The sequence below is a fragment of the Myotis daubentonii genome, chromosome 15 (genome assembly GCF_963259705.1).
Source record: "Myotis daubentonii chromosome 15, mMyoDau2.1, whole genome shotgun sequence".
NCBI lineage: Eukaryota > Metazoa > Chordata > Mammalia > Chiroptera > Vespertilionidae > Myotis > Myotis daubentonii.
In genome coordinates this window covers 21,640,054-21,668,016 of record NC_081854.1, presented here as the reverse complement: position 1 = coordinate 21,668,016, position 27,963 = coordinate 21,640,054, and the positions used below count along the sequence as shown (strand labels likewise).

The 27,963-nt window shown below is 54.0% G+C and overlaps 4 protein-coding genes across 11 annotated transcripts; 3 read left to right on the top strand and 1 right to left on the bottom strand.

Moving 5' to 3' along the window:
* The first annotated feature begins 690 nt into the window (after positions 1-690).
* Positions 691-7,133, top strand: PSMD8 (proteasome 26S subunit, non-ATPase 8). The gene is made up of 7 exons (XM_059666664.1): positions 691-919; positions 2,356-2,428; positions 2,543-2,645; positions 3,821-3,986; positions 4,869-4,969; positions 6,110-6,221; positions 6,908-7,133. The coding sequence occupies exons 1-7, from the start codon at positions 749-751 to the stop codon at positions 7,043-7,045; spliced, it is 864 nt and encodes a 287-aa protein (XP_059522647.1). The 5' UTR covers positions 691-748; the 3' UTR covers positions 7,046-7,133.
* Positions 7,134-7,964: 831 nt separating this feature from the next.
* On the bottom strand, positions 7,965-11,748 carry GGN (gametogenetin). Its single transcript, XM_059666653.1, has 3 exons — positions 11,602-11,748; positions 9,016-10,917; positions 7,965-8,142 (listed from the first exon to the last, which is right to left on the bottom strand). Exons 2-3 carry the CDS (start codon positions 10,896-10,898, stop codon positions 8,025-8,027), a joined length of 2,001 nt encoding a protein of 666 aa, XP_059522636.1. The 5' UTR covers positions 10,899-10,917; positions 11,602-11,748; the 3' UTR covers positions 7,965-8,024.
* A 48-nt stretch (positions 11,749-11,796) lies between these two features.
* SPRED3 (sprouty related EVH1 domain containing 3) lies at positions 11,797-22,130 on the top strand. 6 transcript variants are annotated; one of them, XM_059666655.1, is made up of 6 exons: positions 11,797-12,624; positions 14,181-14,268; positions 15,742-15,910; positions 16,008-16,081; positions 18,100-18,246; positions 18,812-22,130. In XM_059666655.1, the coding sequence occupies exons 1-6, from the start codon at positions 12,314-12,316 to the stop codon at positions 19,433-19,435; spliced, it is 1,413 nt and encodes a 470-aa protein (XP_059522638.1). In that variant the 5' UTR covers positions 11,797-12,313; the 3' UTR covers positions 19,436-22,130. The 6 variants fall into 6 exon arrangements, with proteins under 6 accessions (XP_059522638.1, XP_059522637.1, XP_059522639.1 ...); XM_059666654.1 differs by having other exon boundaries at positions 14,181-14,361; XM_059666659.1 differs by having other exon boundaries at positions 12,488-12,620.
* Positions 22,131-23,999: 1,869 nt separating this feature from the next.
* Positions 24,000-27,911, top strand: FAM98C (family with sequence similarity 98 member C). 3 transcript variants are annotated; one of them, XM_059666662.1, is made up of 8 exons: positions 24,000-24,193; positions 24,297-24,445; positions 24,527-24,661; positions 25,587-25,798; positions 25,932-26,009; positions 26,098-26,214; positions 26,669-26,715; positions 27,569-27,911. In XM_059666662.1, exons 1-8 carry the CDS (start codon positions 24,123-24,125, stop codon positions 27,738-27,740), a joined length of 981 nt encoding a protein of 326 aa, XP_059522645.1. In that variant the 5' UTR covers positions 24,000-24,122; the 3' UTR covers positions 27,741-27,911. The 3 variants fall into 3 exon arrangements, with proteins under 3 accessions (XP_059522645.1, XP_059522644.1, XP_059522646.1); XM_059666661.1 differs by having other exon boundaries at positions 24,005-24,193; positions 26,548-26,715; XM_059666663.1 differs by lacking the exon at positions 24,527-24,661 and having other exon boundaries at positions 24,005-24,193; positions 26,548-26,715.
* Positions 27,912-27,963: the final 52 nt, after the last annotated feature.

Here is a 27,963-nt window from a genome sequence, read left to right as displayed (position 1 = left end):
GGAATTGGGAGTAGGGAAAAAGTTGGGAATCTTCCACCTATTTGAGCCATTTAAAGCCGTAAGACTGGATGCTTTTTGTAAAGTTTGTGCAAATTTGCAAAAACTTGGGGAAAATGTGGAAGGATGCACTGAAAGACTAGAGCAGCGGTTCTCAACCTGTGGGTCGCGACCCCTTTGGGGTTCTGACGACCCTTTCACAGGGGTCGCCTAAGACCATCGGAAAACACATATATAATTACATATTGTTTTTGTGATTAATCACTATGCTTTATGTTCAATTTGTACCAATGAAATTGGGGGTCACCACAACATGAGGAACTGTATTAAAAGGTCGCGGCATTAGGAAGGTTGAGAACCACTGGACTAGAGAGCAAGGCTGAGGTTCAAATCTCAGCTGTTAGTCTCTTGGAAGATGACGGCAGGCTCTTAAAGCCCGTTAGCAAAATGAAAGAATAACACAGCTTTCCAAATGGCTCCACCATTGCCACCTCTTGGCTTCGAGAAGGGTTGCGACCCAGCCATTTTCAGTTAAGGCGGGAGGCGACTTCCAGTCACCATCTTGAGAGACAGCGGACGAGCTCGGAGCGACGTCCTCATGAAGGGCGGGCCGAAGGCACCTCGGGGCGGAGGCGCGCAGTCGTAGTCCCGCCCCCAGGCTGGGCTGCACCCCCCGGCCCCACTTCCGCTGCGTGAGGTCGCTAGGCGCCGCCGCCGGAATTCGCGCCGCCGGTTTGCCGCATCACGGAAGATGGCGGCTGCAGCGTTGAACGCCGGGGTGGGCTCCTCCACCTCGGGGCCTTCGGCGGCCTCGAGCGCGGTCCTGCAGGCGGCGGCCGGCATGTACGAGCAGCTCAAGGGCGAGTGGAACCGTAAAAGCCCCAACCTCAGCAAGTGTGGGGAAGAGCTGGGCCGTCTCAAGGTAGGGGTGGCCGGGGGCGCCACGAGGGTCTACCAGCGCTTCTCAACTTGGGGGTCGGACGACCCTTTCACAGGGCTCGCCATCGGAAAACACATATATAATTACATATTGTTTTTGTGATTCATCACTATGCTTTAATTATGTTCAATTTGTAACAGCGAAATTGGGGGTCACCACAACAAGAGGAACTGTATTAAAGGGTCGTGGCATTAGGAAGGTTGAGAACCACTGGCTCTAGACCGAGCCGAGTTTCCCGACGCGGGGTTAACCGGACCACGTCGGGATCAAACAGTGAAGGATTCGGAACAGCCAAAGTGCGGACGGGGGTGAAGAAGTGAGAGGGGCCGGGAACCGACCAAATGCAGCCCCACGCTGGAGGGGTGATGGAAAGAGTGGTTTGGGCACAACCAGTGAGCGGGCAGAGTTTCGGCGCTTGGGGGCCTACCTGGCTGGAGTGGCAGGACGGGGTTTTTCTGGTGGCGGGTTCTGGGTAAGACCAAGTGGGAAACGAGGACTGCGTACGGTGATGAAAGAAGGCTGAGCTAATGGGCTGTGTAGTCTAGACCGGACCAAGTTTGGTTCTGAGATACTTGGGGTTAGGGATGCATCTGTAGGGAGTGGGAGGCCAGCCAAGTTGTGAAGGCTGGACTAAACCTACAAAAAAATGTCTTTTAGTAGAGGACTAGAGTGGGGTTCATGGTGCTTCAGACCAAGTGTTTATGGGGAAGTAGAAATACTGCGAGCTGGACCAAGTTTGAGTGGGGGTGTTGCCAGATAAGAGTGAGGTGTGGGCTGGACTGTAGGGGGAGGGGTTAGCATCCCTCCCGCCCTCGCTGTGTGGATTGGGGTTGGGGGAGGAAGCTGGGCTCAACCCAAAAGAGCAGTGGTTCTCAACCCTCCTAAAGCTGCGACCCTTCAATACAGTTCCTCATGTTGTGTGACCCCCAATTTCATTGTTACAAACTGAACATAATTAAAGCATAGTGATTAATCACAAAAACAATATGTAATTATATATGTGTTTTCCGATGGTCTTAGGTGACCCCTGTGAAAGGGTCGTCAGAACCCCAAAGGGGTCGCGACCCACAGGTTGAGAACCGCTGCAATGGAGTATGGGAAAGGTCTGCAAGAACTGAAGGTGCTAGTGGCCCCGTCCCCCCACCACCACCACCTTGATTCCATTGGGCCAGGCATGGATTTTGTCTCCTGACTCCCCAGTAGGGCTATTAGTAATTGTAATGTGAGGCAATCCTGAATGAGCACTCAGGATTTATGAGGACTGACTCCTTTAATGCTCATAACAACCTAATGAGTAAGCGATGATGATGAGTTACATTTTCTAGATTGGGAAACCAAGGCCTAGGAAAGGTAAGTAACCATTACTTGAATTCCCATCTTCTTTCCTTCCTTTTTCCCTTTCCATTCTTTCTTGTCAGCTGGTTCTGCTGGAGCTCAACTTCCTGCCAACCACAGGGACCAAACTGACCAAACAGCAGCTCATTCTGGCCCGTGAGTGTCACTGGAGTTGGTGGGCAGTAACGTGTTGGGGGTCGTGGCAGGAATAGTACTGTGGTGGTCAAGAGAGGGACTCATTCAACTGAGAGTCTGCCCTGTCACCCACAGGTGATATACTGGAGATTGGCGCCCAGTGGAGTATCCTACGCAAGGACATCCCCTCCTTCGAGCGCTACATGGCCCAGCTCAAATGTTACTACTTCGATTACAAGTGAGGATGGACTCTGCCTGATTGGGGTTGGAGGGGTTACATGGCAGCTCTCTGATCCCTGGTGCTCTGGCCTGGGAACTGCCTCTCTGCCGAGCTCCGTCCCCAGAGACTGTAGGCTCAGGAGGTTGGCCTTGAGGCCCTGAGTCTCTGTTGGCCTCCATTCTTTCTCCCCCTCCACATTCCCACACTACATTTCCACTTCCCAGTGTAGCCATTACCTTTCATATGCCCTGGCCCCAGCCTTAACCCCTTGGATCATTCCTCCTCCACCCACCCTCACCCCATGGCAGCCAGTAGGATCTTTATGACACTAAACTTGGACTATGTTGATCCCCTGCTTAGAACCTGTCATGGCTCTCCATAACCCTCAGGTTCCAGGCCTCGTTCTTTCCTGTGGTCTCCAATGCAGTATCAACACTCTTCCTAGCTGCCCCCATCCCAGCCCTGACCCTTCCGCCTGTGCTTCTCCTATCCCAGGCCTGTCTCTCCTGCTGGACTATGAACCTCCTAAAGGCAGAGGGGTCTTGGTCACTGCTGTGTCCCAACTTTGTCTAGCATGGGGCCAGGCCCAGGACATGGATTCAGTGAATATGTGTTGAATATAAAAGTGAATGGTTTTATAGGTCAGTGGTGCCTGCATGGGTTAATGATTAAGTATTTGACATCAAAAGTCAGACAAACCGGAGTTTGAAACTGATTTTGTCAATTCCCAATTATGTGGTCTTGGGCAAATGACCTTACCTCCCTAAGCCTCACTTCCCCCTTAAAATAAAGGCAATGATTCTTAATATCATAATCATAACTAATACTTGTACAGTACTTATTTGGGCCAGGTACTGTTCTAATCACTTTAATCTAGGTTAAATCACTTAATTCACTTAACCCTTCTTCATTTACCCTCCTCTTGTGATATGAGTGCCGTGGTGATACCCATTTTACAGTTGGGGAAATTGAGGCTGAGTCACTTTACTGAAGTGAGGTCACTCACTTGGGCCCATATGATTTGTGACTTCTTCATACCTCTCTGGACATTAGTTTCATCTGAAAACCCAGGGCTCAATACCTCTCCAAGGAGACAGCATAAGACAGTCATCAGGGATCCCTGAAACCTGGAGTGGGAGGCACAGTAGGTACCTAAGTTCTTCTTACCTTGGTTCCCTCAACCTGGTTCACAGGGAACAGCTCCCTGAGTCCGCGTACATGCACCAGCTCTTGGGCCTTAACCTCCTCTTCCTGCTGTCTCAGAACCGGGTGGCCGAGTTCCACACGGAGTTGGAGCGGCTGCCTGCCAAGGACATCCAGACCAACGTATACATCAAGCATCCTGTGTCCCTTGAGCAGGTGAGTCTGGAGAAAGGGAAAGGAAGGGCCTGGCTAAGGAGGGTGGTGCAAGGACAGACATTAGGGAGGGTTTCCTGGAGAAGTGGATAGGGTTCACCCATCTTTCAGTCCATAGACTCATTTATTTATTTGTCCAACAAATATTGAGCACCAGCCATGTGCCAGGCACTGTGGTTGGTTTTCAGACTGTACAGTGAACAAAACAAACAAAATCCCTGATCTTGGGAGCATGACATAAGGGTGGTCAGGGAAGGTCTTGCTGAAAAGGTGAAATTTGAAAAAAGACTTGAGAGGAGTAAAGAACCCAATTATGTGGACATCTAGGGGAACAGTGGTCCAGGTAGCCTGGACCTTCTGCCTAACGTCCCAAGGCAGAAACATGCCTGGTAGCCTGGCTGAGGGGTAGCAAAGAAGACAGTGTTTCTAGAACAAGGTCAGCAGGGTGAGAGAAGAGCCTTAGTACCCAGGGTTAGGAAGTAATTCCTAGAGCTGAGGTCTCATGGGAGGATTTGGCTGTGGGGAGAGGCTGGGAGAGAGGACAGTTAAGGCAGGCGGCACAGCTTGGGCAAAGGAAGAATAGGCTTGTGGTACATCCAGCTCTGTCTCCTCCTGTGATTGGATAATAGATGATATCAGTACATATCAGCGCAGGGCAGGCTGGGAGTGTGTGTGTGTGTGTGTGTGTGTGTGTGTGTGTGTGTGTGTGTGTAAGCCAAAGAGACCTTTCTGATAGAGAGGGTGCCCATTCTGCATGGGGAATGGGCGTTCCAGCAGAGTGGGGCTTATGGTAGCACTGGGAGTATGGTGAAGCCTCAGAGGGTAGGCCACTGTGCTGTCTCTACCTCATCTTCTCGTCTCCCCACCCTTCCCTCGTCTCCACAGTACCTAATGGAGGGCAGCTACAACAAGGTGTTCCTGGCCAAAGGCAACATCCCTGCTGAGAGTTACACCTTCTTCATCGACATCCTGCTTGACACTATCAGGTTCATGGGGAACCAGGGCCTCTGTGGTGTTCAGAAAGCGCTTGGAATCTGGAGTCGGGCAGCCCTTAACTGAATCCCATTCTGGCCACTTGTGATCTGGGGAGACTGGGCACATCAGTTTTCTTTTTCTATGCACTGGAACTGGTCATGAGATTGTGGAAAACAGTCTTCATCTCGCTCTGGGCTGTTTACCAGTGTGCCTATACATTCCAGACCCAGAGCATTGACTTAGCAGCCAGACAGTGCTCAGCAACCAGGGACCATGCTGCCTTTCTTAGAGGTGTTCCATGAGTCCTGCGACCTCACCTCAGATCACCTAAACTGTGAAGCCTTTAGTTTCCACTTCTTTAAAATGGGGCCTTCAAATCCCACTAACCCTTTGGGGGTTGCTCTGTGCACAAGTGACATCACAGAGGAAGTTGGGCATGACATTTACAAGTCCTTTGAGAAGTAAAAGAGTGTCCAGGTGGAGGCAGAGTATCAGATTGAGATGGGTTTCCATTCCCCCAAGCCCAGAGAGGTGGTGGGAGTGAGGATGGCAGTTTTGTGGATTTGGGTTATATTTTGACTCCAAAATTAAAGGAGTGAAAAGTGAGTGTCCATATACTGCTTGGCCTAAGAAATAAAATACTTCAGAACAGATGCACCCTCCCTGTCATCCCCCCGCCACCCCCAAAACTCCCCCCAAGCTAACCCCTTCTGTTTCAGTGACTCCATGCCTTGCAGTTTTTCTACTCAGTGTTGATCATGATACCTCTTGGCAAGGGTACAAGGAACCCCCTCAGGATTGGATCTAGAAATGGAGTGCAGCACCCTTGTAAGGGGGTGGGTTATGTGAAAAGACCCCCTACGTGGGAATCCCAGGCTGGCTTTCAGATAGCCTGAAGTCCTTGTGGCTGGGAGTGGAATTCAGAGTTTGGGCCAGGAAGTCAGAGAGACCTGAGTGTGGCCCTGGCTTTGCAAGCTGGTCAAGCTTCTCCCTCTCTCCCTAAGCCTCCATTGGTTAAACAAGACAGGTAACAAACATATTCCAGTAGTTGGTACTGAATTGAAGGGTCAGAACTTACCCATGTCAGACCAGGGAGGACAGAGCCTGGAGTGCTGTCTGTATTCAATAGTGAGAACTTCATCTTCCCCCAGAGATGAGATTGCTGGATGCATCGAGAAGGCCTACGAGAAAATCCTCTTTACTGAGGCCACCCGGATCCTCTTCTTCAACACACCCAAAAAGATGACAGACTATGCCAAAAAGGTGGCTGGGGTGCAAGGGGTTATGGGGCCAAGGGGTGCACTTACTAATAGCTATGAGGGTGACCTGGAGGGACCTGGAGCAAGACTGCCCAGGTTTAAAAATCCAGGTGTGTTTCCTCAGGCAAGTCACCAAACTTCTCTGAACTTCAGTTTCCCTATCTGTAGAATGAGGCTAGAATTTAACCTGTGGGATGAGCTTAGCATAGCATCTGGCACGAGGTGGAAGTGAAAACTCAGCACATGTTGGCTGTTGTCCTTAACAGAATTCCTTGGAGGTTGTCGCTTTTCCCCACACAACTTTGCTTCATTTGGTTTGGGGTATTTGTGCAGGAGCAGTGCCCCTGGACATGCTGGTGCATGGGGTGCAGTGACCCTGGCTAGAAGAGATGAAATTGACCTTGAGTGATGGTAGTGGTTGATATTTAGTGGGCCAAACACTATTCTTAGCACTTTACAAGTGTTGATTGAATTCTCATAGCAGACTTGAAGAGGAGTGTGATTAGGGTCCTAGTCTCAACCATGGAGAAACTGAGGCACAGAGAGGTGAAGTTACTTGCCTAGAGTTGTGCGGGTAAATTATGATTAGTAAAGCAAGCCAGGGCCTACATGGGTAAGTGCTGGCTCTATGGGGTGGGGAGGGAGCCTATGTGATCACCCCACCCATCTCTCACCCCTCCCTTTCTGCAGCGAGGGTGGGTCCTGGGCCTCAACAACTACTACAGCTTTGCCAGCCAGCAGCAGAAACCAGAAGATACCACCATTCCCTCCACGGAGCTGGCCAAACAGGTCATCGAGTATGCCCGGCAGCTGGAAATGATCGTCTGAGCCCAGCAGGCACTGAGTGGGGCAGAGCTTACATTATTGAAAGCAGTTGCAGTGCAGGGTTTCCTCTAATAAAGGTGAATGGACATTCTTTCTCCTAAGTCCTTGTCTCCCTAGGTGGAATGGTGGGGAGTCAAGTCCTTGTCTCTGAAAAACTTGGAAGTTTGAGGACCCTCAGGGTCAGTCTTTGTCCAGTGGCCTTTGCAGAAGGTATCAAAACAAATGCCCACTGCAGGGTCCTTGTGGCAGTGTGGCCTGGAGGAGCACAGGCCTTGGGTAGAGGAACTGTTGCACCAAGCTGTGGACATAGGAGGGCCAGTCTAAGGTACCAGTTTTTTTTAGTGAAGGGGATGAAGTATCCCAATTTAAAAAAATTGCAATGAAACCAGCTTTTTCAGTAATATGTGAAATGGAACCCTTGTGTGGGATACCACTTTGAGACCCCTTGGAACAAAAGGCATGGACCCTGGCATGGGCTTGTCTTGGTTTCCGACCTTCCTGAGCTAGTGCTGGGACTTACGAACTCCTATACCCCCAGCCTATGTTTCCTGCCTTGAAATTCTTGAGGTGTTTAAGGCTGAGTCCAATCTAGCTGGGCCATATGTGGCATTTTCAAGCCTTCCACAGTCAGTTTCCCCAGCTGTAAAATGGGAATGACCACTCCTGCTTTCCAGAGTGATTTATGCTGAACCCTTGAGTTTGGCACGAGATCAGCTCAGAAATGGAGCTGATGGTATTATGAGGAATGAGACCATCTCACTGGGCCCCATCAGTCTGGATGGTGGATGAATGGAACTTCCATTACTGTTGCTCTGGGTCCAACCTGTTTCTAGGATATGGTGCCTGCATGGAGACTTCTGCCATGCCCCACCCCACTCTCCTTCAACCCCTAGCAGGTGACTTGAACAGGCAGCTAGGCATCTGGATGTTGGTTATTTTATTGTCAAGGAGGGGAAGGTAGAAGCCATTGAATAGATTACACTCAGTTGGAATGGGTGGCCTGCAAGTCGAAGTGCTCCAGCCCGGCTACCAGGGAGCCGGCCAACTTGATGGTGGCAACCCAGGAGGGCTCGCTCAGATGGTTGGTGGGCGTGCTCAGCCTAGGAGGAAAGTAGATTCAGCAGGGTCTGGCTGCGTGGTGAGGCCTTTACCCCTTCTAGGCTTCACTTTCTCCATCTATATGAGGGACCATGTCTGAATATACTATAGGTAGTCTAGGGCAGGGCTGTATCCAGTTAAACTAAGTAGGAAAAGGGGGCTGAGATTTGGTGATAGTGTGATATCCCCCACTTCCCCTAATCGGAGCTCCAAGGGGTCCAGGGCAGCGGGTCTCCTAGTGATTCAGGATTCCCAGGAGCCAGGGTGACCGATCCTGAAATTCAGTGTGAGGGTAATTGGATTATAGTGTCTCCCCTGGATCTGAAGACTCAGTAGTAGTCTCTGCAGCACTGACTGGAACATCAGTACCTGCTGGCAGTCAAAACCTTGGGTCCCAGAGTCAAAAGTTGCCAGAGGCTAGAAGGAGGCGTGGCAGTTTGAGGGGCTAGACCAGGGACTTCCTTTGGAGTCCTGCATTTATAGCCCTTCTGTTCCAGAAGATAGTCATCTCCCTTCCCATTCCTGAAGGGCTTGGAACATGGCCCCTCTTGGTACTCCCAAGGAGTGTCAAGGCTGTGAAGACTGTCAGCTGGGACCAGCTTCCCTCCCTGATGGCTCCAGAGAGTAATGAAAGTAACAGGGCCAGGAGTCAGCTTGAAGGGTTGGATACCAAAGGGCTAGGCCAACGTGTTCCTTCTTGGAGCCCAGTTGGGTTTGAGTTGCAGCCAAGGAAAAGGTCAAGGGTAACCTGGGATCATGAGCAAAAGGACTAAGTGGGACTCTACCCAAGGAAGTTGGGTTTGGGACTTAAAAGGGGTATGCCCTTCTCTCCGTAACTCCCCACTTTCCCTCCCTAACCCCCGGCCTCCCCTCACCAGGCAGACACGTTGCGTGGCAGGCGGCGATGGCGTGGCTGGTGGCGGCAGTAACACTTGCAGGGGCAAGAGTTAAGCACCTGGAAGGGCGGCCAGTGGCGTCGGGCACCAGTGTTAGCCGTCCCCGCTGATGGAGCTCCGCCACCACCACCTCCACCACCGCGGTCAGTCATGGTAGCTGCAGTCCGTTCACGAGGACCTTCTCCAGGTGCACCATCCTCACGGGTCGCGCCCCGGGCAGCGCGTGGGCCCTTGTTTCTGCGTGTGCGGGTTTTGATGGGCGCGGGCGTGGGCGCAGGTGGTGATGGCTCAGCTTTGATGGGGGCTGGAGCCGGGGATGGGGCTGGGGCCTGGTCTGCAGCCAAGGCGAGGGGCGGAGCGGGAGCCTGGGCGGACTCCAAGTGACCTGAGCCTGGGTTTGGTGGGAGCGCTGCGAACAGTGGCGTTGGCTGGAGAACTGGTGGCTGCGGTATGGGCTGCGGCGCCAGAGGCGGCGTGGGTGGTGGCGTGGGCGGTAGCAACTCGGGTTGGCCGGGAGGCCTGGGGCGCACCGGCTCTCCATTGGTGGGCGCTGGGAAGATGAACATAGGCGGCGCAAGCAAGGCGGGTGCGGGCCTCCGGGGCCCGGGAGCTGGGTGCGTCTGCCCGGGCGGAGGCTGCAAGGAGCCCCAGGGACCTGAGAACGCGGCTGCGCGCCGTCTGGGGGCCCCGATGCCTCCGCCAGCTCCGTTGAAGCGGAAGTGGCGTTCAGGGCCATCGGGAGGGCTCACCCAGTCAAATTTGGGTTTCGAGCCTGGGAAGGTGGTGTAGGGTGGTGGCGGAAGGGCCCGGGCGTGGGACGCAGGCACGGAGGGGGGTCCAGAACACCCCTCGCCGTCTCCATCACCGCCCTCTGCTTCCTGGGTCACCCGAGGGACCTCTCCAGGGGAGCGAGCGGCCCCAGGAGTCAGGGGCCCTTGCTTCAGGACCTCGGCATAAGAGATGGCGCCCGAGGCAGTGGAGAAGAGTCCCCTGCCTCCGCCGCCCCCTAGCGAGACTTTGGCGACTAAGGAACTCGAGGCTGCTGCAGGGGGCAGAGGCGGCCCCGACTTGAAGGTGACTTTGCACAGCAGACTCAGGCCGGACTCGGAAGCCACAGGCCGGGCCGCTTCACCCTCGCCTGCTTGGGCAGGCGCGCCTCCTCCGGCCCTGCCGGCTGCCTGGCGCTCGCTGCCGCGAGGGACCTGGTTTTCTATGGGGGTTGCGGCAAGTGTGGCCAGAGCAGGACTTATTCTGCGGTCCGGGGTCTGCTGGTCGGAAGGCGGCGGTGGTGACGGTGACGGCTTTCGCGGCTCCAAGGATGGCGGAGTCAGGGATGGGGCCCTCTGGACAGGGTCGGGGTCCTCTTCGGCTTGTGTCAGGGGCGGGGGTGGCGGCGGCGGCAGCGGCGGGGGCGGCGGCGGCGGCGGCGGCAGTGGGCGGAGGCTCGGGGGGTCGCCCTGGCCGCGATGGCTTGCCTCCAGTAGACCACGGATCCGAGGCACCGGAGTGCCCAGGGGTTTTCGCCACTTAGACGGTGTGGGCAACACGGTCCCCACGGGGGGTGGGGATGGTGTGGAGACAGCGGCCGCAGCCGCCTCCTCTGAAGGGGGCATCATTGGCGAGGGCAGTTCTAAGGGCAGGGGCGAGGGTGAGGCCTGGGGCTCCGGGGGTACCAGGAGTCCCTGGGACGCTGAGCTGCTGGGGAACCAGACGCCCAGCCCGCGAGCCAGGCGTATGGCAGGGGAGGAGGGGGTCACCTCGGGCTCCGCCAAGGATGTCCGGCGGGAGGCGGAAGAGCGGTCCGAGGCCTGCTCTTTTCGGGAGCCCCCGCCCGCGGACGGCTCCGACTGCACGTTCCCCATTTCTGACGGAGGTCGGAGACTGTGGTCAGAAAAACTTGCACCAGTCAGTCTGCCAGGTCTGTGGGGACCCGACGAGACTGGCTGTACTTGGTCCACTCAGGCACCAGTCTCTTCTAGACGCACTCGTGTTCCCCGACTCCTTCCCCAGGGCCCCAGACGGCTGCTGGTTACACACGGCTCCATCCTCTTAGTTTAATGAGGTTCTATCCCCAGTGCCCTGGCTGGTCCCTCACACCACATTCCTACACTTTGGCCACCTCCCAGGTCTTCAGGCTTCAAGACACAGGTCTTGCCCGTTTTCCTCTCGCTCAGGCCACATTCATGAGGGGTGTGCTCAGTAGCCTATAAGGTCTACAAGAAGTTCAAGCTTCTCTCCCCGCACTGTAACCCCACCCCCGCTCTCCAGTCCCGCCCCAACGGTCAGGAAACAGGGCCTCCTCCACACCTACTCAGGCCTGGCCCCGCCTCCACCTAACAAACTCCAGGTGTTCCAGTCATGCTAAGCCCTCTGTCCTCACCTCCAACCCTCTGATCCCTCTCTATGTCGATCATTTGGGGCCTGCCTTCTACCCGAGCAGCGGCGGAGCTTCAGGCTCAATCCTAACTCTTCCCTGCTCGCTTCTACCGCAGGCCTCAACCCTCAGGCTCCACCCTTTCCCTCGAGTTCCGCCCTTGGCTCCTCCGCCCAGGGGCTCCCACTCACCGATTTCTCCTGCCCACCAAAGTTCACACCACGGCCCCCTGGGCCCAGGGCGGGGCGGGGAACGGCCGTAGAAGAAAATAACCGAAAAGAACGGGGGTGCGGGTGAAGGCGAGTGGGCGAGACACCTAGGGCGGACCCCGAGATCTAGGCCACGCCCCCTGGCTCGAGGCCACGCCCTCCTGTCAGACAGCTGGAAACTGGCCTCTAACGAACCTGGATCTCCCTTTGAAATACTCCGGGGTCTTCCCTACTGCTAGGCCTCGGAGTTCTAAGCCCCACCCCTTCAGAACGGCCTCCTTAGCCCCGCCCCTTTACACGCCCCGCCCGCCATTAGGCCCTCTCCCTAAGCCCCGCCCATTAGGAACTCCGCCGCGGAGCTCCTCTCTGGGATCTCTCATGCGCCCCTCCCCCAAAACAATTTACTCCTGAACTCCCAAGACCCTCCCTGTCCATCGCCGCCCAGAAGGCCCATCCACCATGGACCGGCCCTTCTCCAGGACGCACTCACTGGTGTGCGTCTTGGGCGTCCTGTCTCTCCTTTCCCGGGCCCTCAGACCTCGCCCCCTAGTGAATGCTCCCTTCTCGCCCATGCCTTTCGAACCCAGCAAGCACTGAGCCCCTTCCGTCCAGTACCCAAAGCGCAGACCCTCGCCTCTTTAGAACGCTGAGACCAGGCCATGTCCCGGACCCCCTCCCCAATGCTTAGGCGCTCATGGCTGGGAAAGCAGGGTATCCTTTCTGGATCCTGAGAAAATGGGGGCTGAGGGGCTGTTCCCTGGAGCCGGTGCCGGGCTCTAGGACCCAGCGGGCAAGTACTCCCGCCTCGCGTTTACACCACCCCAAGCCTCTCCCTCCCCTTCCCATCTTCCAAGCTCCCCCTCCCTACCCCCCCCCCCCTCCGCCCCGGCTCCGGGAGCCCGTCTCTAGCGCCGCCGGAGCAAGCGAGGGAGCCGGAGCGAAAAGGAGGAGGAGGAGGAGGCCACGTCGCTGCCGCTCGGAGCCCGGCCGGAGCCTCCCAGGCAGGTGCCGAGGCGGGTGAGGGGGCGAGGGCTGTCCTGGTGTGGGGACGACCTGCACCGCGTTGCGTCTCCTGCCCACCGGGGCGTCCCCTGCCCACCTGGGCGTCCCCAAATCCCAGCTGGAAGAACAAGGGGGTGGGGGCTCCTAAACTGCGCGGCAGCCATTTGGGGTAGCAGTCTCCATTTGGGGGGCCTGGACTTCCTCAGAGGATGCTCCATTCATAAAATTCTGTACAGGACCCTCACCATTGAGAAGCTGTGGGGACCACTCCTTCCGGGAAACAGATGTGTGGAGAGCACAGGGCACCCAGAAATCCCGGCGACCCTTCAAAGGGAGGCCCTGCAGGGACCCCTGCCCTTTTTCTCTGCTTCACCTGTTGTCCGGGGAGGCGGGCGGACAAAGGAAGCAGTGTCACGTGACTGCTCATTCACAAAATCCCATCCCATTGAGAAAAGGGGGCTGGGGGCGCTAGCGGCTCTGCGGCCTCCCCTTCCCCTATAGAAGGGCCGAGGAAACCGGTAGCCTGCTAGCGGGGGAAAGGGCCAGAGTTCGTTGCATGGGTCCCTAAGTCTGGGACGCCAGGGTCCCTGCACTAGGCGGTAGTGAGGGGCTGGACGACGGCCCTAATACTGGGCAGAGGGCTAGGTCTCCTGAGCTGGGGGCGGGGTAAGATGGTTTTGAAGGATGCTGGGGCGGGGAGTAGGAGGGATCAACCCCCACCCCTTTCCCCCGCCAATTTCTCCCCTTCACCTTCCCGGCTGGGGCCTGAGGGTGCAGGCGTGTGTGTGTGTGTGTGTGTGTGTGTGTGTGTGTGTGTGTGTGTGTGTGTGTGTGTTTTGTGAATGAAATGCTCTCTGGATGTGTTTCTGTCGCCGGTTTCTGGCTTCCTCTGCCTCCATCTCCCTGTGGGCCTCTTTCTGGTCGTTTCTGGTTCTCTCCCTGACCATCTCCGTTGCTGGGTGACTCAGTGAGCTTTACATCCGGTCTCATTCATAAATGCGGGAAGGAGTTGGGGGGAAGAGAGCCCAGTGGCCTGAGCGACAGGGTGCAGAGGCAGTGAAGTGGGGACTGGAGCTGACTTGATGGGCTCTAAGAAAATACATATGCGCAAGCACCCAGCTGCGAGGGGGAAGGATGGGTGGGGCTGTGGGTATGAGTAGGAGAGGAGAGAAGGGAGGAGATGGGGTTGATGGGTATGAGCAGGAGGGGGAAGGGAAGTGGAAACCCAAGGCTGTGGGGGTTCAGATGGGAAAGATGGAGAGAGAGAGAAAAGGGGTATGGAAATAAAAGGTAGATATGTAGAAGGTAGGGATGTATAGGGATGAGAGAAAAGAGATGGCATGAGGAAGAAAGAAGCCATGCTGGAAGAAGGGGGTAGGGAGAGAAGATGGGTACTGGGAAGAAGGTAGAAATGGACAGTAAGCTGAGTATCAAAGGTGAAAGTTGCAATGGATCCAGATGTGAGAAATGAAGAGGGGAGATGAAGGGTTCGTGAACATCAAATGTGAGAACAGGATTGGAGTTCACTGACCATGTTGTCCCTGTCCCCCCACCTCCAGGTACATGGTTCGGGTCCGAGCTGTGGTGATGGCCCGAGATGACTCCAGTGGGGGCTGGCTGCCTGTGGGGGGCGGGGGCCTCAGCCAGGTGAGCTTATGTCGGGTCCAAGGGGCCAGGCCCGAGGGGGGGGCCCGCCAGGGGCACTACGTCATCCACGGGGAGCGACTCCGGGACCAGAAAGTGAGCCACCCTGGGGCACGGGACTAGGGTGGGGGCCTGGGAAAATAGGGAAATGGGCCTGGGAGTGCAGAGGTGAAGTCAGGTCATCTCCAAGCCTGGGAATCAAACCTGAGTGTGGGATGGAGTTTGGAAGTGGATATCTGCCCTATGGATAAAAGTTGGGAGTTTCGGGAACATTTGGATTATTAGGCAGGTCTTGTCCACTGCCATCACCTGATGGACTATCATAGCAGCCTCCTCACTGCTCTCCCTGCCCTGCTTCCTCCCCCACCTCATTGTGTACCACAGGGGCTCTGCTAACACATGACTCAGATCACATCCCTCCTCTGCTTAGAACCTCTCATGGCTCCATCTTGTCCAGAGTCCTCACCGCAGTGCCTTACACTCTTGGCCCCTATCTGCCCTAAATATATGGAGGCATTTGGTGGAGGACTATCTGGAAATGTCAAATAGGACTTACAGCCCTATATTTAGGTTCAGCAGGCATATTCTGGGCTGTCTGGCATGATAGGGAGGAACAGTGTTAAAGTTTCAGTTGGGGGTGTAGTAAGAAGATCTGGATGGTTTGCAAAGTCTTGGGGGAAGGGTTGCATTTCAGAGGAGTGGTCAGAAGGAACAATGCATGGGAATTTGAAATGGTGTGAGGGAATATAATGATGTTGGGCAAGGATATAAGGGATTATCTAGGGCAGTGATGGCGAACCTATGACACGCATGTCAGAGGTGACCCGCGAACTCATTTTTTTGGTTGATTTTTCTTTGTTAAATGGCATTTAAATATATAAAATAAATATCAAAAATATGTCTTTGTTTTACTATGGTTGCAAATATAAAAAAATTTCTATATGTGACATAGCACCAGAGTTAAGTTAGGGTTTTTCAAAATGCTGACACGCCGAGCTCAAAAGGTTCGCCATCACTGATCTAGGGTGTTGACCAGCATGTGTTAGGGAATCTGTGGGAGTTTGATAAGAATTGGGGGGGTAGTGTTTTGGGAGATTGTTGGGGCATTGAGAGGGGATTAACAGTAATATTTTGAGGAGTTTAATAGAGTTTAGGGAATACTATTGAGTCAGAAGGATGGATATTTGATTATCAGAAGTGGACTGATTAGTTTTTTGAGGCATTCAATAAGATTCGGGATTCCTATTGGTTTATCAGTGGCAGGATATTGGAAAAAGTAGGAATCAGGGGGTTTGGGGTAAATATTGGATTATCAGGTGTCTGCTCAATAAAATCAGGGAGTGATATTGGTCAGGGTTCAGGTGTACACCTAGGATAGAGAAATGAGGTTTAGGGGTTTGCAGAGAGGCTGGGGGAGGAGGAGAAGTCCTCCGCATGGCTGGATAGAGGTGTCTGACCTGCTTCTCCTGCCCTCAGACCACCTTGGAGTGTACCCTGAGGCCAGGCTTGATTTACAACAAGGTAAACCCTATCTTTCATCACTGGAGCTTGGGTGACTGCAAGTTTGGGCTGACATTTCAGAGTCCTGCAGAAGCTGATGAGTTCCAGAGGAGCCTGTTGGCAGCACTGGCGGCACTGGGTCAAGGTGAGTGGTACAGGTGGTGGGCACTGGGGGCTGGGGTGGAGGGGTGGGAGAAGCTGGGGTACATGGAACTCATTCTCTGCTTCTCTCTCTGTCCCAGGTTCACTCACTCCCTCCTCCTCCTCTTCCTCCTCCCCTTCCCAGGACACTGCAGAGACCCCCTGCCCTCTGACGGTGAGTTTCCAGGACCAGCTCTCCTGGAAAGGCAGAGGTTTATTTTTGCTCTCCAACCATTATTGAGCACCTGCTGTGTATCAGGTATCATGCCACAAGCTAGGGACAGCAATTTGGGCCCAAACTATCAAGTCAATTCTATCCCAGTTATTCTAGTTTCTGTTCTATCACGATAGAACATATTCACACATTCATTCAAGGGTATTTATTGAGCAACTTTAATTAGCAGTGTTTTAGGCACTGGGGATACATCACTGAACAAAACAAAGTCCTTTTCCTCATGGAGCTTCTTTTCTAGCGTGGAAAGGCAGATTCCCCCCCCAAAAAAGATAAACTAAAAAATGAATAAATATTAAAAGTAAATGGATGAACAAATTAATGACAAGTCCATCCTTTTAGTGTCTCAGGGTACAAACCTTGGAGTCAACCTTGACTCCTCTCTTTTTTTATGCCTCTCTGTCAGCAAATATTGGCTTCACTTTCAAAATGATCAGACTCTGCTTCCAATCTGGTAACTGCCCAACCCCCCCCCCCGCCCCCACCCCCCCACACCCCCCACTACTTCTTCCTGAACACAGCCAGAGGGACCCTATTGATATCTAAGTCAGATTATGGCCACCCTCCACTCACAACCCTCCCCTGGGCTCCATCTCACTCAGGGTAAAGGACAAAGTCCTTACAGTGGTACATAAAATCCCACACCATCTGGCCCCCCCTTTTTCTCCCTCTTGCCCACTCTGCTTCAGCCACACTGATTGCCTCACTGTTACTCCAAATGGGCAGGCACATTTTTGTCTCAGGGCCTTTGCACTGGCTGATCCATCTGTCTTGGGACACTCCTAAATTTCCACATGGCTCGTTTCCTTATATTTTTCAGGGCTTTACACACATCACCTTCTCACTGAGGCCCTCCCTGAAGAACCTGTTTAAATTGCAATATCCTAATGCTCCTTATTCTGTTCTAATTTTTCCTCAGCTTCTAAGATATTGTCCTTATTTTTTTTTCCCAAGAGACAATTTTCTTATCTTTTAATTTACTGTCATTCTCCCATGTTAGAATATCAGCTCCTGGAGGGCAAGGATCTTTTGTTTCTTTCTTGCAGCATCTCCAAGGCTTAAAACAGGGCCTGGTAGGGATATAGTAAGTGTGCAGTAAAGATGTGTCAAATAAATGTATTGAATCAATAAATGCCCAGAATGTCCAATGCAACAGTGGGAGTTGTTTGAGAACACTAAGGAACAAAACTGGTTCTCTGGGCAGACCAGGGGAACTCCCAGTGTAATGGGAGATTCCAGTGGGTCTACAAAAAACATAGACAGTTCTCGATTATTGAGCGCTTACTCAGGAAAGATGATGTGCCTTTCATGCTCCATCTCACATCCTTACAAGAGCCTCTGTGAGCCTGGCATGTTGTGGGTGTTCAATGAATGACTATTGAAGATAGTAAACAGATGACATAGGAATTGATTCCCAAGTTACAGAAAGGAAACTGAGGGTCCAAGAAGTAATGTTTCAGCTTGTAAAGGACAGAGCTTGGTCTGGGTGAGAAAGAAGGAATTCTAGGTGAGTGAAACTGCCCCAATAAAGGTGTGGTGGTGAGCACGAGGCAGAAAGGCAGCTGGCTGGCCAAGGGAGAAAGCTTCTGAGAAGGGAGAACAATGATTTGATGTTATGTAGGTTAGTAGCTGAGCAGGTAAGAAGTGGGGGTTAAATAACAATAACGATAACCATTTCTAGCTCTTCCTGAACTTCGGGCATGTGTTATGCCCTTTATAGTGGCACCTAATCACAGCCTTATGAATAGACACTATTATAACCCCCATTTTACAGAGGAAGAAACTGAGGCTCAAAGAGATGAGCTCATTTGCTGGAGGCCACACAACCAGTCAGAGAGGGGTGGGGTGGTTTGAACCCAGGCCTGGCTGGCCACAGAGCCCTCCCTGGAGGGGAGGGGGTCTATGTGAGGGCATCAGCTGGGCTGTGCCGATCTGTCTCTGAGGCTGCCAATCTCCCCCAGTCCCACGTGGACAGCGACTCCTCCTCCAGTCACAGCCGCCAGGAGACCCCTCCCACCACCACTGCAGCGGCCCCCCAGGTCAACGAAGAGTCAGCTTCCAGCTTCGGGCCAGCCACGCCCCCCCAGCACCGATGCTCCTCCACTCAGGTGTGCCCTTCAATCCCCAGCAGAAGTCTGGGGCACCTCATGGGGCGCCGGAGTCCCGAAGTGGGCAGGAACTGAGGCTGCAGAGGGAGAAGAAACCACAAACACTCTAGGGATGGATGACTGGAGTTAATGGTGGGATAGGGGTGGAATTTGGAAGTCTGGGATCCTTGGAGGATTGGGTGAGGGTTTCTCGTGTCTCCTGCGCTCCTGGAAATTCTGAATTCCAGAGGGGTTTGGTGGATGACTTGGGCAATGAATCCTTCTAGTCTTACGGGGTTGCTCTTGGATTTTGAGAGACACAGGACGGGAGCCTGGACTACTGGGTCCTTAAGGTGTGGGCTTGGTGCCTGGATTCTTCTTTCTGACCCTAGATTTTCTCTGTCCCTGGGAGAGGAGTGGGCTAGGGGTTTGGAAGACTCCTGGACTCAGGCCACAGGGTGAATGAGGCCTGTGGCGAGGTCTTTGAATTCTCGGGTTTTCTGAGACTAGGCTGGATTGTGATTGTGATGGGATGTCAGGGATCACAAACCCCACTGATGGGTTCTCCTGTCTCTTCATCCCACAGAGCTATCCTCCGCTCCTACCGTTCACAGGATTTCCGGAGCCCTCAGAGCCCCTGGCCGGGGCAGGGGGACTGGGCTGGGGCAGCCGTGGTTATGAGGATTACAGGCGCACCGGGCTGCCCTCGCCCCGCACTCTGTCCACCTGCGTTGTTCGCTTTGCCAAGACTGGCGCGTTGAGGGGTGCAGCCCTGGGGCCCCCAACCGCTCTACCTGCCCCTCTCCCAGAGGCTGGACCTCCCGCACCAGCCAAGTCCTCCCCCGAGGCAGAGGAGGCTGCACGCTGCGTGCATTGCCGCGCACTCTTCCGCCGCCGAGCAGATGGGCGTGGTGGCCGCTGTGCGGAGGCCCCGGACCCGGGTCACCTGCTGGTGCGCCGTCTCAGCTGCCTGTGGTGTGCAGAGAGCTTGCTCTACCACTGCCTGTCGGATGCCGAGGGCGACTTCTCGGACCCGTGTGCCTGCGAGCCAGGCCACCCACGCCCTGCTGCACGCTGGGCTGCGCTGGCCGCACTCTCCCTGGCGGTGCCCTGCCTTTGCTGCTATGCGCCCCTGCGCGCCTGCCACTGGGTTGCAGCGCGATGCGGCTGCGCGGGCTGCGGAGGTCGCCACGAGGAGGCAGTGCGGTGAGGCTGGCCTGGTGGGCCCAGAATTGAGGGTCCAGGACCCCTGGGCTCTGTTCGGAACCCAAATCTAAACTTAGGCACACCTGGAACTTGAAGCTCGAGTTTAGATTGAGAGACCCCAGACCTGGAACTTGGACTCCAAATCTAGGATTGAGGGATCCCAGGCCCAGCTTCATTGAGCTGTCTACCTAAGAGGTCCCAGGCGTCCTGAGTTCTGGCATCCTCATCCTGCTGTGCCCCTTCCCCCATGACCTAGACTGAGGCGACTCCAGTCATCCCCAGGCTCTACACCTCAGGGCACACAGGTCCCTGACAGAGTCAGGGCCCTGAACCCTGACAACCTGCAGATTACATCCCCAGAACTAGTCAGGAGTTTCGAATACCTGACCCTGCCTGTATACAATTACTCCCAGATCTTGAGATCACAGGACCCAGAATCACCCCAAATGTTCCTGAATGCTCATCTAAAACCTGGGGCACCCATATCTGAGGTGTTCTAGCCCTAGGACCCCTAAGACACCAAGCCCTCTTAAGATGCCTTGGGTTCTAGGATATGCTCAAACAGATGTTCTCTGACCAAAATGGCTTGGGAGACCCACCTCATAGCCTCACTCCTTCCCCACACCCCACCCCAGTCCCCCAATCCAGACATCAGATTCCAAGATACTCTGGGAGTCAGAGATCAAAGACCACTGAAGACATCCCATCCCTCACCGCAACCTCCCCAGCCAATGTTTCCAGGAGCTTTGAATCTCATATATAGGACGCTGAGGTGCCTATTACTTTCAGATTAGGACTGAAGGTCACCAACACCTCAGGACCCAAGACACTGGTACCATATCCTCAGCCCTCTTGGACTTAGATTGTAAGTCCCAGATTGTCCTGGAATCTTCAGCTTCTTTGTACCCACAGACAGAGGATGGGTTGTTCATGACAACCCTGACCTCTGTCCACTTGCTCCCTAGCCTAGAGTGACCCCAAGGTGCCACTGACCTTTCAAATTCAGGGCTAAAGTCTACACAGCATTGGAATTATCCCAGACCTGAGATCTTGGTCCCTTCATACCACAGTGAGATTTGAAAGTGCCCCAGGACCCCAGCATCCTCAATTCTGATTTCTTTGAACTCAAATCTCTCTAGTGTGATATTCCCTGTGATCTGCTGCCCCTTGAATTCTTCTATCCATAGGCCCCTGAGACCCCAAGATCCCAGACTCTGGAATTCTCGTTCCAGAGTCATTCTCCCTTCCCCCTCTCCTTCCCTCCCCCCGCATGTCCCCAGCATACCACATAATTATCTCTTTACCTTAGAGGGGGGAAAAAACCACCATTGTGAGCTTAGGTTTTTGGATTCTAGGACCACTGAGTTCCTTCACTCTCAACATTTCCATAGATGATTGTGCAGACTATTCACTAACCAAAGGCACCTGGCTAAGGTGGTGAGTGGGCTGGAATTCACACCACACTGCTGACCACACTACTCTCAGAGGAAGGTGTGCCTTTTTCTACGTTGCACAAAGGCACCTTTGGGGCTAGCTGTGGCTCTGCTGGCGTACACACATACTCTCCAGCCATCCAGGCTCTTTCCCAAGCCCAATCTTGAGTCCTGGTCCTAGTCCAAGCTTTCTATGCTTCACCCTCCATTAGCCCCTTCTCTTGCATCTCAGAGTTGAGGGTTGCTTCAGAAAGTTTGAAAGCTTGTTTCATGCCCCCCTAAGACTCCTGTTCAGGGGAAAGAGGATGCCAAAGATTCTTTCCCTTGCGTGGAATGGACTTCAGGGTCCCTCAGATCTGATGGCCTGAATAGGGATGAGGGGATCAAGGTCTTGGAGCAACACCATCTTAACTCAGTGTATGGGCTTGGAGCCTGCATCTGGTCCCAAGCATCTGGAATTGTGCACTTACCTTCCTTCAATACCCAGACTTGGGTGGCATGGTTCAAGGACTGAGTCAGGGGGGCTAGAGAGAGAGAGCTTTCTGTTACTTTAAATGATTAACTATTTCTTACATCTGAACCTGTGAGATTCAGCTCTCCCAACCAGACCCTGGGATGGGTAAGAGAAAAAGGGGGTGTCCCTCTCATTCCCACTCTGCCCAGCTCTCATCACTGTTAGCACCACCATAGCTGAGACAGAGGGACTGGGGGCTGGGGCCCCCTGGGCCCCCATCCCCCTCTCTGTGCCTCCAGTCTCCTCCCTTCTGTGGTGGACAAGGGAAAGCTCCATTCTTAACCTACCTCGTTTTGGGGAGGGGTGGGACAGGGGACCAGAATGCTGTAAGGTGCTGTGGGATCTGCAAATGAAGCGGTGGGGGCTGGGGGAAAGTTCCCCCAACACCACCTCGACAAGGTCTCCCAGTCCTGCGCCCTGATGATACCCACCTCTGATCCATGAATTCTCTTCATCACCCCAAAATTGGGTGCATGGAGGGCTGATCTTGGGAGCCAGGAAGACCTCACACCCTGGAGCCCCCAGGCCTAATTTCCCAGCTGCTTGCCCCTCAGACTGAATACTTCGTCTCCCAGATTTAGAGGAGGCACCCTGACATTTATCTTCCTGATCTTGATTCCAAGCCAGTCTGTGACCTCAATATTGTTACTGTCAGTGCAGCTGAAGTGGTGAGGGGGCCAAAGACCCAGCCTTGTCATCGGAGGAGGGGGCATGAGATATTCACTCCAAGAAATGTCTTCGACAAAGTCTCAGCCTGTGTTCTTTATTTGCATTGATGTGCCCCATCCACTCACCTTCCTGAACTGTCAAATCAGTCTCCTACCCAATTCTCTTCTCCATATCCTTTAGTCCCAAGCAGCCTCTTCAGCTGAGTTTATACATCCACCAAATGCAGTTATTGAACACTCATTATATGCCAAGTCCTGTTTTAGGCTCTGGAGAGAAAGCAGTGAACAGAACACAAAAATTTCCCACAAGCTGCTTATGAACTTTATAGGGAATGACACAAATAACTGACATGTAAGAAAGATATACGTACTGTAGAGAGAAAGTGGAGATGAGGGATGAAGTCAGTTTTAGCCATTGTAATTAGGTTAGGCCTCACTGTTGAGCATTTGAATAGAGCCCGGAGGAGTTATGTGGATGTCTTCTGGAGGAAGAGCTCTGCAAGTAAAAGAAGGATCAATGGAAGGCCCTGAGGGAGGAGCATGTCTGGTAAGTCAGGGACATTAAGGGAGCTGGAGTATCTGCAGGGGAGGAAGCGAGGAGGAGGTTACTTAGGAGACGAGGGCAGATCTGTGGGGACTTGCAAGCCATTGCAAGGACTTTGGTGGTCACCCTGGGTGAGAGGGAGCTATAGGAAGGCTCCAAACATGGGAGGGCTGTGACCTGACTTTGTTCACAGGTTCCCTCTGACTGCCTCTGGGGAACAGACACTGGGCACTGGGGAGGGAGGTAAGGAGGAGGCTGATGTGATGGTCCTGGGGAGATGACGGTGCATAGGACCAGGGTGACAGCAGTGGAGGTGGAGAGAAGTGTTTTGAAGGTAGAGTCCACAAATTTGGATATGGGGTTTGCTATAAAGAGAGAAGTCAAAGTTATGACTCCAGGATTTTGGCTCGGGCAATTTTTAATGTTTTATTAGGGTTAACAGAAGGCCTCCTGAATACCCATTCTTGAGGTAGACAGGACTAAGGTGGAACAAGATTAAGGATAGGCTCTGCCCTTGAGGAGGAAATTCTGGCCTTTGTTCTTGCCTGAGGCTCAACACCTAGCCCACCCCTGCTCCCAGCAGAATTAAACTAGGAACTGCTGGAGGTCAGAAAAAACAAGTCGGTAAAAGATTAAATCTGGAACAATTTTAACAACAGTAACAAAAACAGTAGCAGTAATAACAGTAGTAGTGGGTTAAAGAGTTAAAAGCAGGGACTTTAGAATGATCTGAATTTGAGTTCTGACACCACCACACATTCAATTGAAACCCTCTCTGAACCTCAGGTACTTGGCCCAATGACACACAGAAAATGCTCAATATATGTTATTCCACTAAGCATTTACATACAGGACTCTAACCCTCACAACTGTAAAAGGTAATATCCCCTTATAGGTGAGAAAGGAATCTGGCAGGGAAACATGTGAGCAGTGGAGTCAAATCCTAGCCCTTGTTGGCCTGACTCCCAGGGTGTCATCTCAATCACGGCGTGGGCTGCACCTGCTCCCTCTCTCCAAGGCTTGGGAGGCGGAGGGATGAAGGCGAGGCAGGCACACTGTGACCCATGAGGAGGGCCTCTGTTGGGGATGGGGTGTAAGACGGGCTTTCTGAGTTCCTGACTTAACTCCAATCTTAAGCAGGGAAGGAGTGAGTGAGTTTCTGGATTTGGAGCGGAGTTGGAAGAACACTTGGTCTACAGCTGAGGGAGGCCGAGGAATAAGCCGAAGGTGCTTCTGCGTTACAGCAGTGGCGACACCCGCTGGCTGGTCGCGACAGCCAGGATCCTGGATTCACGCTCCGACTTCCCGAGCCAGGAGCGTGTCCAGGGCCCTCATCAGCTACCCGAAGCGCGGCGCTCCTAAAAACGGCGAGGGCGGGCCCGGGGGCGGGTTCTGTCTCCGCTGCAACCAGGAGGACGCAAAAGGCCCTCGGCGAGAGCGGCTGTCGGTCGGTTACGCCGCGGCCAGTGCGCACGCCCTGCTGGGCGGGGCCTCCCGGCAGGGGCGCCCGCCCGCGACGAGGCCACGGTTCCATGGAGGGGGCGGAGGCCGAGGCCGAGGCCCGGGAGGGCGCCGCTGTAGCCCAGGACCTGCAGGCCCTGGGGTAAGGGGCGCGGGTGTGGCTGAGGGCGGCGCTGGAAGGGGCAGGTTTGCCTTCAGAAATCCTGAAGGCTTCTCGGCTCCCTCTCGCCCTGGCGCCGCCACAGGTATGAGAACTTCCTGGGGGCGGCGGCGCTGAGCCCCTCGTGCCCAGACTTCAGGGCGCTGTGCGCGCGGCTGGCGGCTGAGCTGGCGACTCTGGGCGCCTTGGAGCGGGAGCGAGAGGAGGGCGCGGAGGCACTGAGTGCCGGCGACGGTACGTGCGGAGCGGCCGGCCCGGAGGGGGCGGGGGTGCCCGGTGCCACCGCCGCGCCCTGAGGCCTCCCGCCTCTCGCAGGCCCCGGCGCGGAGGAGGAATTCCTGCGACAGCTGCCCGGCCTGCTGGAGGAGCTGCACTGCCCGGACCGCGCGCTCTGCGGCGGAGACTGCGCGACCGCGCTGCGGGAGCCGGGCGCTGGCCGGCGCCTTCTGCGTGAGCCGGGCGGGCGGGGCCGCGGCAGTGGGCGAGGCTTCAGCCCCTCGAGGGGCGGGCTCGGCGCGGAGCTAGAGCCCAGGTTTTCCCGCGGGGGCGCGGTCAGAGTGTACGGGCTGCGGAGGGCTCCGGTGGGGGTGGAGTCAGGACCTTGCGGGTGGGTGCAGTGGTTCTCAACCTTCTGGCCCTTTAAATACAGTTGCTCGTGTTGTGACCCAACCATAAAATTATTTTCGTTGCTACTTCATCACTGTAATGTTGCTACTGTTATGAATCGTAATGTAAATATCTGATATGCAGGATGGTCTTAGGCGACCCCTGTGAAAGGGTCGTTCCACCGCCAAAGGGGTCGCGACCCACAGGTTGAGAACCGCTGGTAGGACTTTGCGTTGGGCGGGATTCGAATTTTGATGGAGCTCAAGTGAGTTGTGTTAATGAAGCCTGGCAGCTGGTTCTCCGGTGGGCGAGGTTCAAAGTCCGCAGGGGACTGGGTCTCAAAGTGGGTGGAGGTTATTCTGGAGCTAGAGCCAGGGCGGAACTAGAAAGAGGGAAGGTTTTTTTGTTTGTTCTAATCCTCACCTGAGGATACTTTTTCCGTTGATTTCTAGGGAGAGCGAAAGGAAGAGAGAGAGAGAAACATAGATCTGAGAGAGATACATCGATTGGTTGCCTCCCATGGGCGCCCCTACTAGGGCTGGGGAATCAGAGGTACCAGCCCTTGACCTTGAAGGGGAATCAAACCCACCAAGCTCTAACCATGGAGCCACCCGCCAGGGCCTAGAAAGAGGGAGGATTTGAAGCTGCAGGAGCTTCGTCCCTCTCCCCCATATCCCCCCACACACACACACACACAGGAAAAGCTTTTGGCCCAGGTGGGTGGCTGGCAGCACACCTAGATTGCGCCACTCCCCTTCCCTACTTTTAGGCTTTCTCTGCACAGAACTCCAGGCTGCCCGCCTCCTCCGCCTGCACCACCAGCTGGATCCCACCCCAGCGGTGCCCCCATCCCATGGGGAAGGGGCAGAGGAGGGAGCTGGCATGGTTCAGGAACTGATCCTTATCCTCCAAGCCCTGGGGCTGCTCAGACCTTCGCTGGGGACCCTCGCCAGCAGGCTGCTGTGGGAGTTGCATGCCAAGGTAGAAAGCAAGAGTCCTCTCCTTACCCGAGCCCCTGTGGTCTGGGTCCTCAGGGCTTTAGGAAACTAGGGTCCACAGAGAATTCCCACAGTTTCTTACAGTCAGTCAGCCTCTTGACTCCTTCTCCCATCAGGTCTCAGAGCTTCTGCCTTCCCTGCCCTCAGGATCCCTGCAGCCCCTTCTAAGCCACCCACTAGACGCACCCAGATGGGTAAGACTATGGCTGTAAGTAAATAGTGTCCTCATTCAGAGATGGGGTGAGGGGGACCTCCTGGTATGACCAAGACCTTTCTCCCCAGGAAGCATTGGAGTCCCTGTGCCAAAGCCTGGGCGATCAGTACTGCTGCCGCCGTAGCCTCCTCCTCAAGCGCCTGGACCTCACGATATCTGCATTCCACTGGAGTGATCGGGCAGAGGTATGGGCATAGGACCCTGGAAAGATCAAGGAGGCGCAATGGTGGGAGCTACCCCTGCAGGGAAGAGGAACAAGGGCTAGGAATATTACCCTCTTGCATGTTCTGAGGTCCAGGACAATGTAGAATCTTGTGAGGTTGGGGTCCTAGAATCTCAGGGCCTCCAGGGCATTCTAGAATTCCCAGCTCTGAGTTGGGAGTGTCTTCAGAGCTACACCCCTTATGTAGAGAGGTGGGAAGTGAGACCCTGAGTGAGAAAGAAATGTTTCCAAAATGAGAGATTCCCACCTTGATTGGCTCTTAGGTACCTTCTCCATGTTCCCTCACAACCCCCAGGCCCAAGGGGAGGCCATGAAGGCAGTGCTGATGCCAATTCGAGAGACTATGACTCCAGAATCGGATGTCTCCATTGCACACATCCTGGCTGCCCGAGCTGATCTGTCTCGTCTTGTTCCAGCCACAAGCAAGGCTGCCCGCCGAGGGACCATCTGTGCCATCAACAAGGTGGGCATCTGGGGTTGGGGAAGGGCACTAGCATCTTTGGCCTTCAAACTAGCCTGTCAACCTCTACCTTGGCCCAGCTTCGTCCTCTCCTCTGCGTGGTTTCCTAGCCTCTGGATTCATCACCTCTAATCCACCCTCTCCACATAGCAGTTGGAAGGATATTTCTAACTCAGAAATCTGGCCATGTCCCCACCTCGCTAAAAACCCTCCTATGGCTCCCCAGTACCTTTCAAACAGTCCATCTGAGCCCCCTGCCCACCTCTCTAGCTTTGGCTTAAACTCCTCCCCCAACACCTCAGTCTATTGTATTAGTTTTCAGCCATTTTAAAAGCAAAAATACCCTCTGCTTAAATGATTATGTATTTGGCCTCATACCTCTGTTTAAATAGTCTTATACTTATGTGAATAAATACTAGGGAATAAAAAGTCTAGCACAGCAAAGAGGTAAAATTTAAGAAAGTTATTTGCTTTAAGGAAATATAGTAAGTAAATAATATTATAGGTGATGCACAAGTGATGGATATTTAGAAAAGCACATGCTGCTTTTCTGGAAATGTTAGGCAAAGGCCAAATATAAGATAAACATAAATTGAGGTGTCCTTATTACTATTGGTGTGGACTTAGACCTCTGCCATCACTCTGTTTTATTTCCCTCTTCCTGAGGCCCCTGGAACCCAGTTTGAAAGCTCCAGGCCTGTATCTTCCACCAATCCAGCCCCCTAGACACTCCCACCCATTATACCTAGTCAACATCTGCCCTTCCTTTTTTAAATTCATGCTGTTCCCTTGGCTCTCTGGCCCCCTTGTTCAAGATATTTTTCTTCTCTGAAACTAAAGTCTAATCAATTCTCAGGTGCTTATGGGCAATGTGCCAGACCGAGGGGGACGTCCAAATGAGCTGGAGGCTCCTATGCCCAGCTGGCAGAGCAGAAGAGAGAATGGAGGCGGGTGGAAGGCAGGCCGCCACTGCTGGGGCGATAAGAAGAAGAGGAAGAAGAAATAAAGGGGGACTGGGTCCTCTATGAGATGCTGATGCCATTGGTAACCTCTGGGAAGTCAATTTGAGGGTGTTTCTTGGCACCTGGCACCCAAGCGCCACATCTATTCCTGAGGCCCTAATTCCCCCCCCCCCTTCCCCCATCCACCATTTAACATCAAGGACCATGTTCTCTGGAAAATAAATTTAATTTATGACAGCTGTGGACCTATCTCTGGAGGTGGGGGAGGGGGAGAGGGTGCACAGGTTTG